The sequence below is a fragment of the Pteropus alecto genome, unplaced genomic scaffold (assembly GCF_000325575.1).
Source record: "Pteropus alecto unplaced genomic scaffold, ASM32557v1 scaffold94, whole genome shotgun sequence".
NCBI classification, from domain to species: Eukaryota; Metazoa; Chordata; class Mammalia; order Chiroptera; family Pteropodidae; genus Pteropus; species Pteropus alecto.
Genome location: NW_006437736.1, coordinates 11,904,024 through 11,923,033, shown reverse-complemented (window position 1 = coordinate 11,923,033; position 19,010 = coordinate 11,904,024). Strand labels below are relative to the sequence as shown.

Sequence of the window (19,010 nt, the reverse complement as noted above, 5' to 3'; positions counted from 1 at the left end):
AAGATGTAAAAGAGGACAGTCTTAGATTTCAAGAAAATACTAGCAAATACTTACAATATGCAAAAGTTTTAACACATCCACAAACCTGTAAAAAAACAGCAATGAAAGAAATGTTTTAAATGAGCCAATGGGGAAACAACTAGTCTTCTGAATTATAAACTAGATACCTACACTTTCTCTGAGCTCATGATCTCCTTGGCAATATAATGGACTTTACTTTTTATTCCAGTATCTTCATCCTGTGGATAAGAATGCATTAAGAAAGCATGAACTTATAAAGGATAATGAAGATCAGCTCTGAGCTAGTCAGATGTAAATTCAATCTTTGATATTTACAAGTTCCTGATTAGAACACATTTCATACTACACAACATCTCAAATGACAAACAGAATTAGATGCAGTTATTAAACCATGATACAGGGGAAGCTGAGAGCAATCAGTAAGCCTCTACCATCATTAGCGTTGGACTGATGCACTTCTCTGAGAAGCCCCAGATCCTTGGTGGAGCACCAAGTTTTGAACCTCAGTGGTTCAAAACTGAAAAGTCATATTCTGCAAGGGAAATGACCCCTACGGATATCACCTGAACATGAGTTCTTAGGTTGCACACAGTAATGTGAGATTAGTGAATATCCAATAGGAATGCGTAAGAGAATTTCACTCTGAGTAGAGCCACTCCAAGTCAGACAACTTAAGTGCAGTCTGAAAAGGGCTTTTTCACAGTCTATACCAAACACATTGCAGACACTTTGGCCACAGGCTCTCTTCAGTTTACTCCAAACCCCTTTTAGAAATAATGCTCTTATAGTCGAGGCAGCTTTATTGAAATGAAATTCCTTAAATATGTACTGCTTTGTGTGTATATTAAACACTCTAGCCGAGAGAACAAAATGTATACTTCTGGGAAAAAAAAAGGTGATTAGAAATGAGGTCTCAATATTTAAGGATTTAGAAATTGCTGTTTTCATTTAAAAACTGGTAAGATCTGGCTTTGACTCTAGGGCATTAGAAAAAAGGAAATGCTTCTCTCCACTTCTATTCTAGTGAAAGACCTGTACACCACAGTTCCACAATGAGAGGCAAAAGAGAGAAAACAAGGAACAAGCAATACCACATTTTGGAAATTACACCTAAAATGAAAATTAGGACTGTTGCCATTAAAAGGAAAATGTGCTGATGCTTCCGTTGAAGAAATGTCAGATCGGGTTTTAGAAGGACAGGCCTCTCCACATTCACGTCAGCGTTGTCAATACCAGGACCCGTTTTTTTTTTTTTTTTTTTTTGTGCTGCCCAGAGTGCAGTTAAACAAGGTAATATCACGGTAAGAATAAAAAGTGACCATGACAGTCCAATAGTCAGATACAGGAAAAAAATAATGGTAGCGACTTCTCATTATTTAAAAAAATAATAATGGTAGTCTTCTTTTCTAAATTGAAATCATGGATCATCCTAGCACATTTGTTTACTCAGGCATCACTGTGATGGTCAGAGGACTATATTAGTTCCTTATTTGGGAAAAAAAAAAAACGTTTTTACCTGCTTCCAGAATTTCAGTGTCAGAACCAAGGCATAAAACAGATGCCGTTTAACGATGAATGAAGCTCTTCTAAAAATTACATTTTAATGATTTTTTTAAAGAATGTCTGCTGATGTTCTATACATACATGAGAACTCTTTTATTAACTTACTTAAAGCATTAGTGACAGTCACGTGAGTAAATAGAGCAGATTCCTCAAGGTTTTATAAATATGTTAAAATTTATATTTTTTATTACAATCATTTATATGCTTATAACAAGTCAGTCAGTTATAGTAAATACAAGGGAGACCTTTATTTTTAGATTCATTTTTTACTATATCGAAAACCACTGGACCATAAAATGGTAGTTGAAGTCATAGAAGTGAATGAAGTCAAATGTAAGGAATATATAAAGTGAGAATTGGACCAAGAGCAGAATCCCAAAGACAACCCACTTAAATCAAGGATTTTCCAAGATTTGAAGGTGATTATTAGAGTTGGGAAGAGAATCCATATTTCCCAATATCTAACTTAGAAATATTTCTAATACGCCCTGAATCTCTCTTCAATATTTGCCAGTAATCATACCCTCACAGACATTCACTGCTAAAGATATACCCACATATGTCTCCCCTACCCTCTCTTCAAGATTTAACAAATCCAAACAATCTGCAATATTCAGTTTAAACTTTTTTTGTGAAACAAATCATCACATATAACATGAAAGCTCCCTCCTTCTCCAGGAGTAAGCACTGATCTTACAGTGTATATTTGTCCCTTCTATGTTTTCATATTTCACTACAGAATTTACTTCAAGAAATCTTAAACCTTTCAACAGAAAGGTTATGCAAAAAATATTCAAAGTAGGCTATAAAACCAACCACTTATGAAAATAATCTTTAAAGATCAACTGATTAATTCACAGTGTGTAACAGTCCAGTCTAATTAGCCTAGAATATTTTGCCTTGTTACTTAACCTTAGCTCTCAAACTCTACATTTAAAGGGACAATTAGATAGATGACTTCGACCTCTATCCCCATTATTACTCCTCTTTACTAAGACAGTTTGTTGAATAATTGCGATTAGCAGGTTGGGTAAGTGTTGCTCAACTGAGCAAGATGAAGCACAAGATACTCAACTCCATTCACCCACCTTTTAAACTACACATAGCTAACATTCCTCAAGAAGCAGTCTTAAAGCACAGCCTGCTCTTACAGACCAACCGAGTCTCACACATTCACTAACAACCATGACTGTGTACACGTACACATACACAGACAACTTTTACTTTGAAAACTATTTTAGCAAATCAATGCTTTTCTAACTATTATAATAGGTTTCTCTATAATACCTGTAGCTAGAAAGTTTAATATTTGTAAAATACAATATATATTTTTAAAATTAGCAAGTCAAAAAAAATGCATTAAAAATGAATCTAAACCCTTGAAAGAACTGAAGGCTTGAATGTGCATTCTCCATTTTCCCTTAAAGGTCAAAAGGTAGTTTTAGCAGTGGCTATAAAGAAACTTAGGCACACTACAGATGCTGAAGCATTTTAGTGGAGTCGCCTAAAATGTGTACCAGCTCTATACAAAAATTTCAAGTAGGCATACTTCACTTTTGGCATCTACCCTTTATTTCCTTTCTTCTTTTTCTCACTCTTTCTTTGTTCTGTCTCTACTCTGAACCTTTTTTTTTTTTTCTTCCTCAGGACGTTGCTCTGCAAGGGCCTGGGTTACAGAGATTTGTGCAGAGTGACTCAAAGGCAATAAATGTTATCCTCAGGCAGATATCATGCTTCTGTTATAGCAGGGGACAAGAATATTTAGAAGAACAGCTATGGTGGGGCGGACATACCTTATCTGTAAAATGACTGTTGAACTTTCAACTTTAAAATCCTAAGATTTAAAAACCGAATATCTCAGATCTTAAATCTCAGATATGGTATAGCAAGTCAGTGAGACACAGGGTGGCAGAGATTCAGAGTCAGCATTAGCGTTGGTGACTACAAAGTATGTGTTTCTTTTCTAGAACCTGAGATTGTAAATTTTGGGGTGGGGTGGGGAATGGTGGGTACTGGCATGAAGACAGACATGCGGATCAATGGGAAGAAATTGAGAGAAGTACACCCCTTAAACTTATGGTCAATGAATTTTTGATGAAGTTGTCAAAGCAATTCAATGGGAGAAAGGATAGTTTTTTTCAACAAATGACTGAAAATTGCTGGATCAACTGGATATCCACAAGCAAAAAGGTGAATTAATAATCTATCTGATACCATTTAGAACAATTGACTAGAAATCATTCATAGAGGTAAAATGATAAAACTCGTAGGAAAAAAAAAACATAAGAAAATCCTTATGACCTTGGCTTAGGCTGACAGTTCTTAGATACAACACCAAAAGTATGATCTATAAAAAAAAAAAAAAAAAAAAGACAAAGTGAACTTCATAAATTTAAAACTCCTATGTTTCAAAAGACACCATAAAGAAAATGAAAACAAAAGCCACAGGCAGAGAAGAAATATTTGCAAATCATGATTCTGTATCCAGAATACAGAAATAATTCCTATAATACGATCCAGTTAAAAAACGGGTAAAAGACATGAATATGAATAGACATTTCACTAAAGATAGAACAAAAGCCAGTAAGTGTATGAAAAGATGCTCAATATAATTAGTCATCAGGGAAATGCAAATTAAGAACACATTGAGACAGAACTTCACACACACACAAAGGCTATAATGAAAAATCAGATAAAAGCCAGTGTTGTGAAGATGTGTAGAAACTGGAACATTTTATACATTGCTGGTGGGAATGGTAGCCCTTACTCATATGTTGTGATTTGGGGTTTTAGCTGTCTCTTCATACCGCTAAAGGCAGAATTTGTATTTCTTATCCTCTTTGTTATTCTGAGATCATTTCCAAGAAGAAGGAGTCAGGACCATCTTTACTCCAATATTCGATAGCAAGTTTAAGAGGAGACAACAGCTCCACTCAGCTGATTCATTGTTCTACAGCTGAATTTGAAAACATTACTGATCATTAAAACCACTGGGTAGCTCTTAAATTTCAGATTCCTGGGTAACTTGGAAATTCTGATTCTATAGGTCTGAGATGGGGCATGAAAGTGGGTGTTAGAACAGAGAATTAAAGATAAATAAGAAATAGCCCTAGCTTTCAAGAAGCGAATAATGGGAGTAAACCAAATATCCAAATAAGTATTTATAAGAACAACTATGAAATGTACTGACATCTTGAAAGAGAGAAAGAGCATAATCAAGTAGTGGTAATTCAGGAAAAGATTCACAAAAAATAAAGCATTAGATGACCTTCAGTCACTCTTTAAACAAGCTTCAAGTACATGCATGCTAGATACTCTACATTCTCACTCATCAAAGCCAGACATCTGGACTCCTCCACCTTCTACCATCACAACTGAGTCATCGAACCCTGTCTATTTGTCCTTCTGAATATTTCTTTAAAGCTTAATTGATCCTTTCCTCTCCCTCAATACTGCCTCCTTATTTCTTGCCTACACTATTACAATAACCTCAGTGGTTTCCTTGGCTCTGGATTTATCCCACTGTATCTCTATCACCTATGGGCAATGAAGACAAAACTTTCCTTTACCATGCATATAAGACATTCCACAATGTGTCTAGTTATCTTCACTAGTCTCATTCCTACTCCTCCACACTGTGTTCTCTCAACTCTGGCCAAACTGAAACTACCCTGCAATTCCAAGTATGCTCTGCCCTTACACGTCCGTTCCATTATACCTTTCCTTCCTGCTTCGTCATCTCCCCCTCTAAAGATTTCTGCCTGTTATATTCAAACCCATCCTTTATGACAGCACTCAAAAGACGTCTCTTTTATGAAGGCTGACTTGATATTTTCTCCCCACCATTCCCAAAATGCAAGACTATTTGCTTATTCGTATGGTATTTATAGGACTGAACTCAGAGAACTGTGTTTATTTGCTGACACGTCTGAATTACCTCTAGTCTGTAATCTTATTCATTCTTGTATCCTTCTGTGCATAGCACAGTGCCTGGTCCACTGTGCAATTAATATGTATGAATAAACAAATGTGTACCAGGGCAGCTACCACATTCTCAGAATCTAAGAGCGGAGCACATTGCTTTTGAGTATGTGGTTGAGTAACATGAAAATGTAAATTCAAACAACTAAAAGCTCATTATATATATTTCATCATGTAAAAAATAAGAATTTGTACTAGACGACTAAGGCCTTTTGTAATTCTAAAATTCTAGAAGTCCATGTATTCTATTGTCTATTTTACCTTTTAAATTAGGAAAACTATAGAGCTAAAACAAAAAGTAATTATTAGAAAGTGGTTCAATGGATTACAATCATTTTCAAAGTAAACAAGGTCAAAGATAGCTAAAAAAAAAACAAAAGAAAATAAAGAGCTCTATCTTATCTACAACTTGTAAGAAAAACGCTGATTTTTACCCAAGTCAAACGATGATGGAGAAATACACCCCACTGTAAAACCTCAAGAGAGGCCATATTTGGCATCTCAACTTTTCAGTTAATGAAAGTCCTCACTTAAGTTAGATTGCATTTCAAAGCACATTGCCTGTGAAATAACGGGCATCTCCAGGAAGTACACTGCTGTGGAGGTTGAAACATGAGTCACAAATGAAATTACTTTGTCAAGGTCATAAAATAAGTCAAACAAATTCCAAAACAGAACCTTTAATCTGAAACCCAGTTTTATGTTCCAATTTCTTGATAATAGGCCAGCTTCGTAAGTTCTGAACTGTGTTCTCTTTTCGCATTTGTTCACTGCAAATAAAGTTCGGTGAAATTTGTTACTTTTTAATAGAATTTAATAGAATTTTTTAAAGGCCTCTGATGTGCTACTCGAGTTCCATTAAAAAGCAAAAACTTAACAACCAGACCTGCCTGAGAAATATCTCTATCGTTTAGTCATGCCAAAACAGAGCTGACTCCATGACTAACCTCTAAAGGACAAAGTTCTCAGGTTCACCCCTCTCTTCATGATGACATTTATCATATGAGCTGTTTTAAGAAAATTTAAAAAGAGGCAGAGAAATCAATATACAGAAAAGTTGAACAGCAGTGAATATTCCAACCACAATGAAGCAGAATGAATAGATGTCATTTTTAAATAGCCTCTGGCAATCACTAAGCTATTTTCTGTCCCTATGGATATACCTATTCTGGACATTTCATATAAATGGAATTACATAAAATGTAGTCTTTTGTGACTGACTTCTTTCACTTAGCCTATTTTTAAGGTTCATCCATGTTGTAGCATGTATAGGCTCATTTTTTTTTATTGCTGAGTAATATTCCATTTATCAGTTGATGGGCACTTGAGTTCTTTCCACTTTTGGGCTATCATGAATAATGCCACTATGAACATTCATGTACAAATTCTTACATGGACATATGTTTTCATTTCTCACGGGTATATACTCAGGAGTAGAACTGCTGGGTTATACGGTAAGTGTATATTTAATCTTTTAAGGAACTGCTAGACTGTTTTCCAAAGTGGCTGCACCGTTTTGCATTCTTACCAGCAATGTATAAGGGTTCTGATTTCTCCACATCCTCACCAACATTTGTTATTGTCCATCTTTTTGATTTTACAATCGTCCTAGTAGGTGTGAAGTGGTAGTTCACTTTGCATTTTCCCGATGGATAAGGACGTCGGGCATCTTATTATAGCCATTTGTATATCTTTGGAGAAATATCTCCGAAGATATTTTAAAATTGGTTCACTTATTTTTTTATTGTTCAGTTGTAAGAGTTTATATGTTCTGTATGTAAGTCCTTTACCAGAGATATTTGCTAATATTTTCTTTTATTCTCTAGGTTGTCTTTTCATTTTCTTGATGGTACTGTGTGCAACACCAAAGTTTCTAACTTTGATGAAGTCCAATTTATCTATTTTTCCTCTTATCACTTCTACTTTTGTTGTTTTAGCTAAGAAGACTTTGCCTAACCTAAGGTCATAAAGGGTTATTCCCATATTTTCTTCTAAGAGTTTTATACTTTCAGCTCTTACATTTAGGTCTATGATCCATTTTAAGTTAGTTTTCATGTATGGCGAAAGGAAGGGGTCTAACTTCATTCTTTTGCATGTGGATATCCAGTAATTCCAATACTATTTATTAACATCTTGATTTCTTTTACTATATATTTTGACTTTCTGTATTACATAATTTCTTTCTGTTGTCACCTGAAATCCAATGTGAAATGAGAATGGTGTAAATAAACTGACTTTTAAAAATAATTTGACCAAGGTCATACAGCTGGTAAATGGCAGAGCTAGGACTGAACCAGGGGTCTTAGGATGCCAAATTACATGTGTTTCTAATAGAACTGCCTTTCCTGTAAACATGTTTCAGATTTATTCATCGAAAATAAGAAAGGTAAACTTAAAACAATATATATTTATTTGGTAAATATGCAAAATAAATATACATTTATTTGTTTGTATAAAGATTGCATTCAGATACTTTTTTTGCTTCCTTCTGTTCATATAAGCCAATAATAATAGCTAAAATCTACTGAGCATTCATTTTGTGTCAGATACTATTTTAAACAGTATGTAATCATTTAATCATTAGGAAGTGTCAGAAAATAAGGACAAGTGTCCACCCTACTCCATCTTTTTACAGATGAAAAAACCAAGGCACACTAAGTTAAGTAAATTGCTCAAGATTTAACAGATATTGCAACATGGTGTAACTAAAGACAAAAAAGCAATAATATAAATACTGGAAGGAAAAGGCAGGCAGGCATGAATACAGAAGAAGGAACCCTAAAGTCTCCAATGACCACAAAACGAATGAGTCAACCAGGCAGTGTTATGACAGGATGTGTTTGTAAGATGCATAACACAAAGAGGATAGAGATTAATCTTTCTTTTATACCATGTGTTGGTGAGATCCCTAGTAGAATGTAGAAACCAATTTTGTTCATCATACTTTAAACAGCATGGGGAGAAAATGGAAAGGATTTGAGCAAGAGAAACAAACAAAATTATAAAAAACAGTATTTGCTAGGAAAAGAAAGAACTTGCAGTTTATTAAAGAGAGTAAAGGTTGATTTAATTATGGTCTTTAGAGAGGAAGGCCATTTAAAGGCTCTTCCCCAAACTCTGCAGGCTTTAATTCCTGCCAGTTCATTTGCATCTCAGTTAAATAATGCTTTCTTAAAGGCTTTTATCCTAAGTAGCCTCTTCAGTTTCTAGCATATCACTCTGTTTTCTGCCCTTCATAGCAAGAAATACTCTGAAGTTCTTACTGTTTATGCCTTTATGGCCGCTCTTTCCCCATTAGTATGTAAACTCTTCAATAGCAGTGACTATGAGCTCTGCTTTATGTCTAATACATACCGACACTACCTGGGACCTAGTGGGTATTCCAGAAATATTTGTAGAATCTACATCTACAAGAAGCAATAAAGAAAATGAGTTTTTAAAGTAAAGCAAGACATATACCAATAAAACACAGGAGGAATTACTGATAGTCAAAATAAATCCCAGACTGCCGAGGGGCGCTATGAGGATTAAGAACAGTTATTCATCTATTTTAGGTGTCTTATAAACTCACCAGCTCTAAGGCTAATTTCTGTGGTTACTCCCAACTCATGATTCAATACTTTACAGCAGAGAAATTAAGTCTTGCAAGAAATACATAAACAAATAATTACTGAGTTCTTACCAGGTACTGGACAGTGTCTAAGTCTTTACATATATCAAATCATTTAGTATTCACAATTATATGTGGTAAGTACTGTTCTCTTCTTCATAAAATGGGATTCCTTAGCCTAAAGAGGTTAAATATTTTGCCCAAGAATACCCAGATCATCGGTGGTAGAATTGGGATTTAAATCTAGAAAATTACACAACACGTTCCATTTATTTAAGGCTGAAAATGAATTTAAAGGAAGCGAAAATATATTGAACGGAAAGCATAACATATTGGTAAGTTATGGCATAGGAGTTAGGTGACACAGATTTTCTCCATGGCTTGACGTGCTTATGAATATGTGGGTCCTTTCAAATTCCATGTTGCTACAACATTCCAACACATTCTGGGAATACTGATGATATACTACTTTTTTGCTGTAATTATGTCTTTATTCAAACAAATATGATTTCAAATGAAACAGACATTCACGGCAATCTAGAGAAATAATATAATAAACCCTATGCACCTGTGACGCATCTTAACTAATTATTAACACATGATCAATCTTGTTTCATGTATTCTGAAAATGCACACAGGCCGGATTATTTCAAAGGAAATCCTGATGTGCAATTAACAGCAATCTTTTTTCGATCCCTAAAAAGATTTGTTAGAGTCTGAAATGCATGGAATTCGTTTCTTTCAAGTAGAATCACTAGCAGTAAAAGGAACAATCCTAAGAGGGATTTTTATTATTAAAAAGAAAACCAATGGACATTACCAAAAATAAATCCTCAAAAATTACTGAATAATCACTAAGTGATATGTGCTTAGAAATATAACACCTTAGGCACTACATTGAATCAGGAATTAAATTTAAATTTAAAAAATGTTTTGTAAGTTTTTAAAAAACTAGGGGGATTTTGTGTGTCTCACGCTAATAAATATTAATTCTGTGTGTCATGAGAGACCAACACACACAGAAGTAAAAACAATTAAATACCAACATCTACCTGTTTATCTCCCAGCAGGTCAGGCTCCCCTTTACTAGAATCAGAGCTAACATCATCTTCATCAGAACTGTTGACGACTTCCTCCTCATCTGAAGGAAGGTCACCAAGGCCAAGGTCCAGATCACTGTGGCCCTCCTGGGACGCTCCAGAACTGCTTCAATAAAAAGTATACCATTAGCCACCTTTAAAAACAAGGAATACTACAGAAAACGTACAAAATCAACCGTGTTATTCATGTGATGTAAGCAAGGTGCATCTAAGGGATTTAGAGAGATAGAAAATAGCCAGATCAATCAAACTTCTCCTTCCCTTTCCCCACCTCAGCTTTCAAAAACCCAAATGCATTTCAAGCTTAAAATAATCATCTTGAAAAACATGTATTTTCTTGATAAGAAAGTGGGTGAAAAGCAAGTTTCCCAGCTGCCCCATCCTATGCTTCAATACAGCTTCAGTCTAGAAGATCAGGTGTCTACTAGGACAAACCAAGAAGCTTCACAGGATGTGAGCTGGGTTACCACAGAAGGGCACTGTCTGCATAGGAACATTAGAAGAGGTGCTGCTTCCTTGGGTCTTGGTGTTTTGTTTTGTTTTGTTTTTCAGCTAACAAATCTACAAGGATTGGGAGGTAATGATGGCCAACACAATAAAAAATGCATATGCTATTGTGAATGTGTGCCTGCCTCCCTGGTTATAACCAATGGCCTTTTATGTAACCACATCACAAGACAAGGGAAGGAAAGAGGATGTTACAAATTCTCGGGCTCTGCTCCAGACCTGCTAAATCAGAAACTCTTGAGGGTACAGGGCCCCTAGGGGATACATGCTAAAATTTAAAAACCACTGTATCAGGTCATTTACCAACTCCTCTTTGCCAGCCTGACATCATCAACATTTCCCATTTTGTACTGAGACAGATCTCTTAAATCTAATTGTCGTTGTTGCAATCCAATCTGTGGGGGGAATTCCATAGCAAAGTTCCCCAGGAAGAAGACAGAAATAATACTTTCTAGCTTTAGTTGTAAAGACTCAGGAACAAAGTGCCCGTAGCAACGGCTTTCCTGTCTGCAGTCTACAAGAATATCTGCAGAACAGAAGTCAGTAAAAAATCCACAGAAAATCATCAGGGGAAACACTCAGGCAAAAAAGACAGTTGAATTCCACTCTGGCAGGCTTCTTCAGCAGGTCATGGGCAGGTCACTCAATGGCTAAGTTTCCTACAAGTTATGAGAATTTCAAACAGGAATCTTAAAAGCTAAAGATGAATTTTCTGCCAGTTCCTGTAGGATACAGGCTTGCCTCAGATGCCATTCCTGGAGCCCAACTGTTAAACAAACCAGTTGGATGAAGGCAGAATGCCAAAAAGAACACTTCCCTCTGCCAAAGATGGGGTTTCCTATTACTCAGTGGCTGGAGGGCCTCAGGGAATCATATCACAGTCTCAGTTAGGTGGGTGTACACCTTATCATAGTTCCCCATGACATGGAGGAGACTCACTCCCTGGAGAGGGGTGAGGGTGAAGAGTGGAAGCTTTCTAGACAGATCACTGGCAAGATTCACTGTCTCTGGGTGTAGGGAGGTGACCCCAACCCAGCTGGGTAATTAGCTGATTTAGATTAATTAATTAGATCAAGAGTAAATGAGAGTTTAACAGGATGTACAGACTGTAGGATTAATGTAAGCAGAAGAAACACATATCTTCACTTGTTTTTGTCTTAATTCTTTGTCTCCTTACATCCTCTAAAACTCTGTCACTCAAAACACTTTCAAACTACAAAAGCTTCAACATCACCAGGGAGCTTCTCAGAAATAAGAAACCTCAGGCCCTACCCCACCCCATTGCAAAAGAATCTGGTTCTAACAAAATCCTAGTAATTTGGGGGTTTTTTTAGATCAGCCTATCTTTTGGACTCAACGGTATAAAACTTTTGAATAATCACTAATAGGGCTATGGCACCTGTGAGGAAATTCAGTTTCTAAAAGGGAAGCTGAGAGGAGTTTATTGGTCCAACATTTGGAAAGCTATTACTAAGAAGATAGTAACCAATTGGTCACCATATCCATTAGAGATATGTTTATAAAAGTTAACATTTAAGAACAAGAAAAAAAAAAGAGCTTTAAATATTAAAATGACATGGATCAAAACATACTGCCATAAGACACTGGGAGATTTTAGTTCTGATAATTGGTTTCCTATGGAAAACCTTACCTGTCCACCCTCCTTAACTCAAATTTGCTTGTCTCTTCTGTATCCTATACAACCTCAATTGACTGCACTTGGGGTAAATTTGTTTCTTTCATTAAAATGTGAACTCCCAAGGAAAAGGAAATAGTTGTTTCCACTTGAATCCCCGGTATACTGCTTGACATGATAGGCCCTCGATAATTTTTTACTAAACAAAAATGATATTAAAAGCAATGGGTGTTAAATTTTAGGAGATGTTCAGATGGTACGTATTTAAAGTAGTGGTGATCACAAAAAAATGTTTGGGGGGAATACTGAAAATAGTGTATAGTTTAAAAGAGAAGGGAATCCTAAGCATTATAATAAATGGTGTGGAAGTGGTATTGTTTGTATTCAAAATACAAAATAACACTGTGGCTACAGCAGGAGTCTCCTATAATTAATGGAAAACAAGCTCGGAGAAGAAGACAGGTGCCACGCTGTCAAGGGGCATGAAAAACGGCTAAAAAGTTTATGTTCATCCTGTAGGCCTTCAACAAGTAGATCCAAATCTTCCAACAGACTCCTAAGATTTCCTTAATAGACTTCTAAGCTGGATGTCACTATCATACTTCTCGTTAATGCCAATAGGGAAGAGACTGGCATCTCTTCAGTCAATCAAAATTTGTATGCCCAGTCCCTGCCCCACACCCCAGACCTAACCAGAGAAGGTGGGGAAACAACCCTGTTTATTAGCATCAGTGAGCTCCCCTTGATGATCTTGAAGCTTAAATTGAAGTTAAAGAAGTTTCCCACACACCTGAATGGTGAATAGTAGAGACCATTATGATTTCTGAAGCTTAGGAGGGAGGAAAGTGAGCAACGTGGGGTTTTAGGAAGATTAATCTTGTAACGCAATGCCAATGAATTAACTGGGGGGGTATACTGGGGAATGGGCACGGTGACAGAAGAAGTAGAAGGAGATCCAGGAGGTAATTTCAATAATGCAGGCAGCCTGAACCAGGGTGACTACATTAGGAATTGGGAGGAAGGGTTAGATGTAAGAGGAAGAAAAACTATCAGGGCTAGGATAAAGAGATGGTAAAAAAACTCAAGTCTTCCTTCGAGGTTTCATGAACAGTCACTAGTAAAATGAGGGTGATATTGACTGAAACAGAAATGTTAACAAAGAAACTGATTTTAAAAGAAAGATAATGAGTTTAGTGGCGAAATCAGGAAAGATGGCATCTAGTACCCACATTTATATTTCCACTCCACATGATTAGAAAAAATTGTTTGATTAATCTATTTTCCCACATATTGTTAACAGCTTTCAAATCTATCTAAGTAATTTTAGATTTCTAATAATGAAATATGAGTTCTCTACCAATGTCAGTCATTGAGTTCGGGGCTCTTCTATTCCTTACATTTCCTTCCCATCATCAGGAAGATAATGTCCTAACACTGTCTGCGCTGGGGTTAAAGGAACAGGACATAGTGTTTCCTCCACACTTTCCTGCCTAGTTATATCATCATTTGATAATCATAGTAAGAGGGAAGTAAGCTGCAACAACAAACAGAACAGAGTCAAGACTATGTCCCCAGGCCATCTTTTCTAGGTCAGATTTGCTTCTGGAAGGAGTCTAGAAAAAAAAATTTTTTTTTTTCAAATACACTGGAATAAAGATGATTAGTTAATGTTATAAAATTTTTTAAAATTACTTCCTTCTTATGTTATTTTCTATATAGAGACAGTACATCTTCTACTGGGAGTACATCATATTTCTCTATCAGGTAAGATGTCACATCAAGGGTGATCTCTCTTTTAGAAGGAATTGTTTTTTAAAAAATACTTATTGAATCCCTTTCCCCTAAGATTTTTCAGGAGCATAAAACCTGCACAATGCTGAGCCGGGCATTACCAACAAAAGATTCTGTGAACCTTCATTAAATTAACAATTCCAGCAAGGGGAAGAGAAAAGGACGGGAATGACAGAGAGAGGAAGAGAAGTAGCGTTAACTGAAGAACACTTTCAAAGCACTGAATCCTGTCAAATCCGGTTTCTTTTTCCTCTCTTGCCTGTGATTTTATTCTGAACCCCTTAAACAAAGAATGTAGTATGTAATTCCTCCCAAACTCAAAGAAGTTTATTCTAAGACCCTCACCTTCAGAAGTTTCTCATTTCCAAGTCACAACATGTAAATATGAACTTCTGTGATCTTTCTCTTCCTCTTCTTTCCACTCCTGGCCCAAACTGAACAAAACCTGCTCGTCCTCAGGATGTTGTTATAATTCTTTTTCAAATGCTATCTCATTATGACTTAGTGATTATGTGTTTCCTTTGGCTGCTTTCATATTTATCACAGATTGAATGGAAAAAACTACTATTAAGAACTTCAAGGATGAACCTTACATGGAAAAATTAGCAAAGAAATTTTAATGTTATATATTATAATATGCCAACTATATAAATCTGTTTCATAATTTTCACCAGAAAACTGTTTCTATTTAGTTTCATCAAAAAACTTTTTACTCTGTTATTTCCATCCCCTTGTGAAATTGCATATTTCAGGGTTAGGTTGAAACCACAAATCAAATCAACAAAAAAACAATTTAAAACCCATTCTTATTCTCGTTTTTAGTTCTTCTTCTTAATTACACAATAACCGTAGAATTTTCTCCATCCCCCACTCACACATTTTCCTGGGAACTACCCCTAAAATGAATAAGTTCTCTCTCTACTTCTCCTAAGAAACAAAGCACAACTTGTGAAATAGCCATATGCAGCCATTTTCATCCTCTAATAAACAAGATCCATTTATTCGTATCATGTTTTGAGGTTTTCCAAACACAGGATCTTGCACAATTATTTTAAGGATGTGCAGAGCCAGGGTGAGAAAACATAAAAAATAAGAGATAACGGAGACCGAAGCAAACTTATCTGACCTGAACAAATATCAGGTTCAACAAGTGTGACCCCTCCGTGCTGAGAGGTAAACCAGACCATCTGACGGGTCTCCATTACTAACCACTTCTACTAGAAAAAGCACTGATGCATCAATAATATGTAAAGCAGTGGATGGCTGATGTTCTTCTTACAGTATAATAGCAGAAATCCTTCCTCCGCCCCCCTCCCCACCAAGAAAGGTATCTACATTAGTTTCTTAATATAAATTAATTTTTAATCTTCTTTTGAGACTACCAAAAGTTTAGGGCAAACTCTTTTATTTTTTAAAGTAATGATTTTATTATCTTGATTTCCATTTAAAAGTCTGTAATTGAACATATGGATGAGTGTATTAACTATTTTGAGTTAAATGTTTTGATTAATAACCACGGAATACGAATAAATAAAATCATGAAAACAAGGGATACCATAGCAGGAGTTTGTTACCCCTCCCCCACAGTAAAAATAAAAAAGACTTGCAATGTAAAATACATGCAATTAGTGTTTTTATTCTTTGGTTCATGAATTTTAGAGTGTTAATAACCAAGCCTTTAAAACTAGCAAGCCAGGGTTCTGTGACTTCAGAAAAAGAAACCACAGAAAAATATCCAGGTTCCCTGTAATGTAAACTGGAAGACTGCTTGAAAACTGGCGTTGGGTAACTGTCAGTGATGGACCCTGAAAAAACTGGTCTGCTTCCTTTTCCTGGGGCAACCTCTACCCTTAAAAATACCTCCTTCCCCAGAAATGCACTTACTACTAGGATTCTTAAAGCTGTACTTCACTGACCAAAAGCAAAATCAGGCTCAGTACTCTGAGGCTGCTACTTAAAATACCGTCTTGCAGGACACTCTGTAAATGGGTTACGAAACAAACAATTCAAAATTCCTTAGAGTAGAAGAGAACCTACCCAGATATTTATATCCCTTTTATGTAAGTAGTTTAGAGTTATTAAGGTTTAACTACCAAATAAAAAAAAAAAAAAAAGCAGTTTGAAAAGATTCCCATTTCAATGGCCAAATAAGAGACTAATTAGACAAGTAGGGGCAAATCCATACATTGAATTAATAAACAGCTATTTAAAAACTGAGGTAGATTTACATGCAAGGATATAGATTGTTCTCCAAGAAATATTGCTTGGTTAAAAAGAAATCAAGGCACAGAACAGTGTGCATTCATTAAAGAATACATATACATACCCACATATAAATGTATATGTGTATGTATATATATAAATGTATACATACAAAAAAACTCACAAAAATACGCTGGTAGATAGCTCTGGAAAGATTCAGAAGAAACTGATAACAATGACTGCCTCTGGGACTAAAGTCTGAGGTAAGAAAGAGACTATAATTTACCCTTTGGTGCTTTTTAAGAACATTTTCATTAATGGTATTATTACTTTATCAAAGACAGTTCACACACACACACACACACACACACACACACACTCTCACACACACACCACCATAGAACCAGAAAGTTTATATAGTTTTATAAGAGATGGTTCAGAGCATCAGCTCTTTAGGGGTACCTTATTCCTTCCTAGGGTGATGAGAATATTTAAAAAAGACAGACGGAGGGACGGAAGGGAGGGAGGGAGGGAGGGAGGGAGGGAGGAAGGAAGGATAAGTAAGATAGGAAAGAAAGGAGGAAGGAAGGAGGGGGAGGGAAAGAAAGAAAAAAGAAAAAGAGGCTGTTAGAGAGACTGATTGTTCAATGGTCTGCAGGGGCCACAGAGTAACCCCACAACTTGCCAATTAAGTGACAGTGAACGCACCGTATTATTAGGCATCTCCCACAGTGCTCCTTCTGGGGCTGTGAGAACTTCTGGCCTGTAAGTAAGGATCATGCCCTCCAGGGTTCTGGCCCAATCTTAATGACACAGGAGGCTGATTAGAGTCCAACAGATACTCTTGCCCCTCTAGCTTAGCCGAGAGGAATCTGTTTCAAGCCTGAGCTGTTCCTAGCTAGAGAGAAATTGTTATAAAAGTCTCCTGACACAAGCATTAGCTAAAATAAACAGCAAACATTTAATTAACAGCAGTTTTGCTTTCTTAGAATTTGGAAGGGTTTGAGGAATGATTCCTTAAAATGTTCTTCAAGAAATGTGGACAGAAATCTGTTTTAATAAAAATAGAAAAGCATTCTATTGAGCTTAGAATTGCCTCCAAATAAAATATAGCAGGTTCCCAATCTAGTTTTGTCATAGCAAAGATGGTGTTTATTTTGTTGAAAAATTTCAAAAATTTAAATAAAGTTACGGTTGAGCCAACATCATTTCTTCCCTTTATCTCCTTATTATATAACTCATTAGTACCAGACCAAATAAAGGCCACTAAAAATAATGTTTAGCTTGACTACATGAAGGTGCTTCATATTTAGACACACACATATTAATGTAGATATATTTATACACAGACACTTTTCACATATATATGTTTATAATATTTAAAATATATAAAAGTGCTATGCTATTTATTTCAATAAATATTTATTGAGGGCCTTTTATGTGTCATACACTATACTATTTTAGATAGATAATCTAATAGAAATAGATAATGTTCAAACTGTAAATTCTACTGGATGCTTCTCTATATACCTGAGTGACTTTCCTAAATAGATAAAGGCAGAAGGAACTGAAATAACTACAGTTATTAGGATTAAAGGCAGGGACTATAAAAACAGAACTAAAAGTTAGTGCATGCTAAATATTAAAGTCAGTGCACAGATACTGAAGGCTACAGAGCCAGAAAAATAAGTACCCCATGCAGGCTGGGGCAGAAACAGAGACTTGAGGTGTGGGCATTTGGGAGAACAGACTTCAGTAAATGAAAGGAGGAGCAAAGGCAACCTAAATGGGAGAGGACTGGAGAGGAAATGGTGTGTGCAAAGGCCTGGAAGTGATTTAGATGGTGATCTGGTGGGGGCATTTCTATGTGATGAGAAGTTAGGCAGTCCACCAAGTTTGAGAGAGGTTCCTACTGCTAACAAGGCTGGCAAGCAGCCAAGGCAGAAGAAATAATCATCCATCCCTGATGGGAACTGGGGATCCAAACTCAATCCCTCTCCTTGGTTTTACCAGATTCAAACACTAGAGTAGGAAACTTAATGGGAGAGCTGGGCCAGGGAAGTAAGACTGGTTGGTAAGTGAAAAGAAAGAGTTCACCTTTTGACTACCTTCTCTAACAGGGTGACCATGTGTTTTGTGTCAGTTGTAAATGCCATATTACTTCTGCTAATATCTTTTCATCATAATCCTAATGGCCATTGAAAAGGTGGTAAGACTTCTGGAAAATATGACCATTTCCTCTGCCCATGCTATCCTCTTGATTGTGACCCAATATGAAACCAATATGGTATAAGGCCTAATACTGTGTTCTGCCTTGACATCTTCAGAAAACCAAGAGGGCTTCTAATGTTCTAACTACAAGTTGCCCTTCCCACTCTGCTCTCTCAAATAAGGTGCTCTAGCCAAACTACCTTCTCCACTGCAGGGACAGTTCTGGCTTAGCCCTGAGTAGAGGATAACACCATAGTTCCTTGCCAATGGGTAGAATTATTCAAACTAGCCCATCACACCCTCCCACGGAAAGCAGGGTCACCCTATCCTCTTGAAATTACAGAGACTGCCCCCACAGTCCTTGGCAGTTCAATCCACCAAGTGCAAC

General features: G+C 36.3%; 1 protein-coding gene across 1 annotated transcript in view; it reads right to left on the bottom strand.

Annotated features, from left to right (window-relative positions):
• Positions 1-19,010, bottom strand: part of FGD6 (FYVE, RhoGEF and PH domain containing 6) — a 98,896-nt gene that overhangs the window by 54,871 nt on the left and 25,015 nt on the right. Inside the window, 3 exon segments of the mRNA XM_006914602.3 lie at positions 55-85; positions 172-239; positions 10,228-10,378. Coding sequence (XP_006914664.1) covers positions 55-85; positions 172-239; positions 10,228-10,378 — 250 coding nt within the window.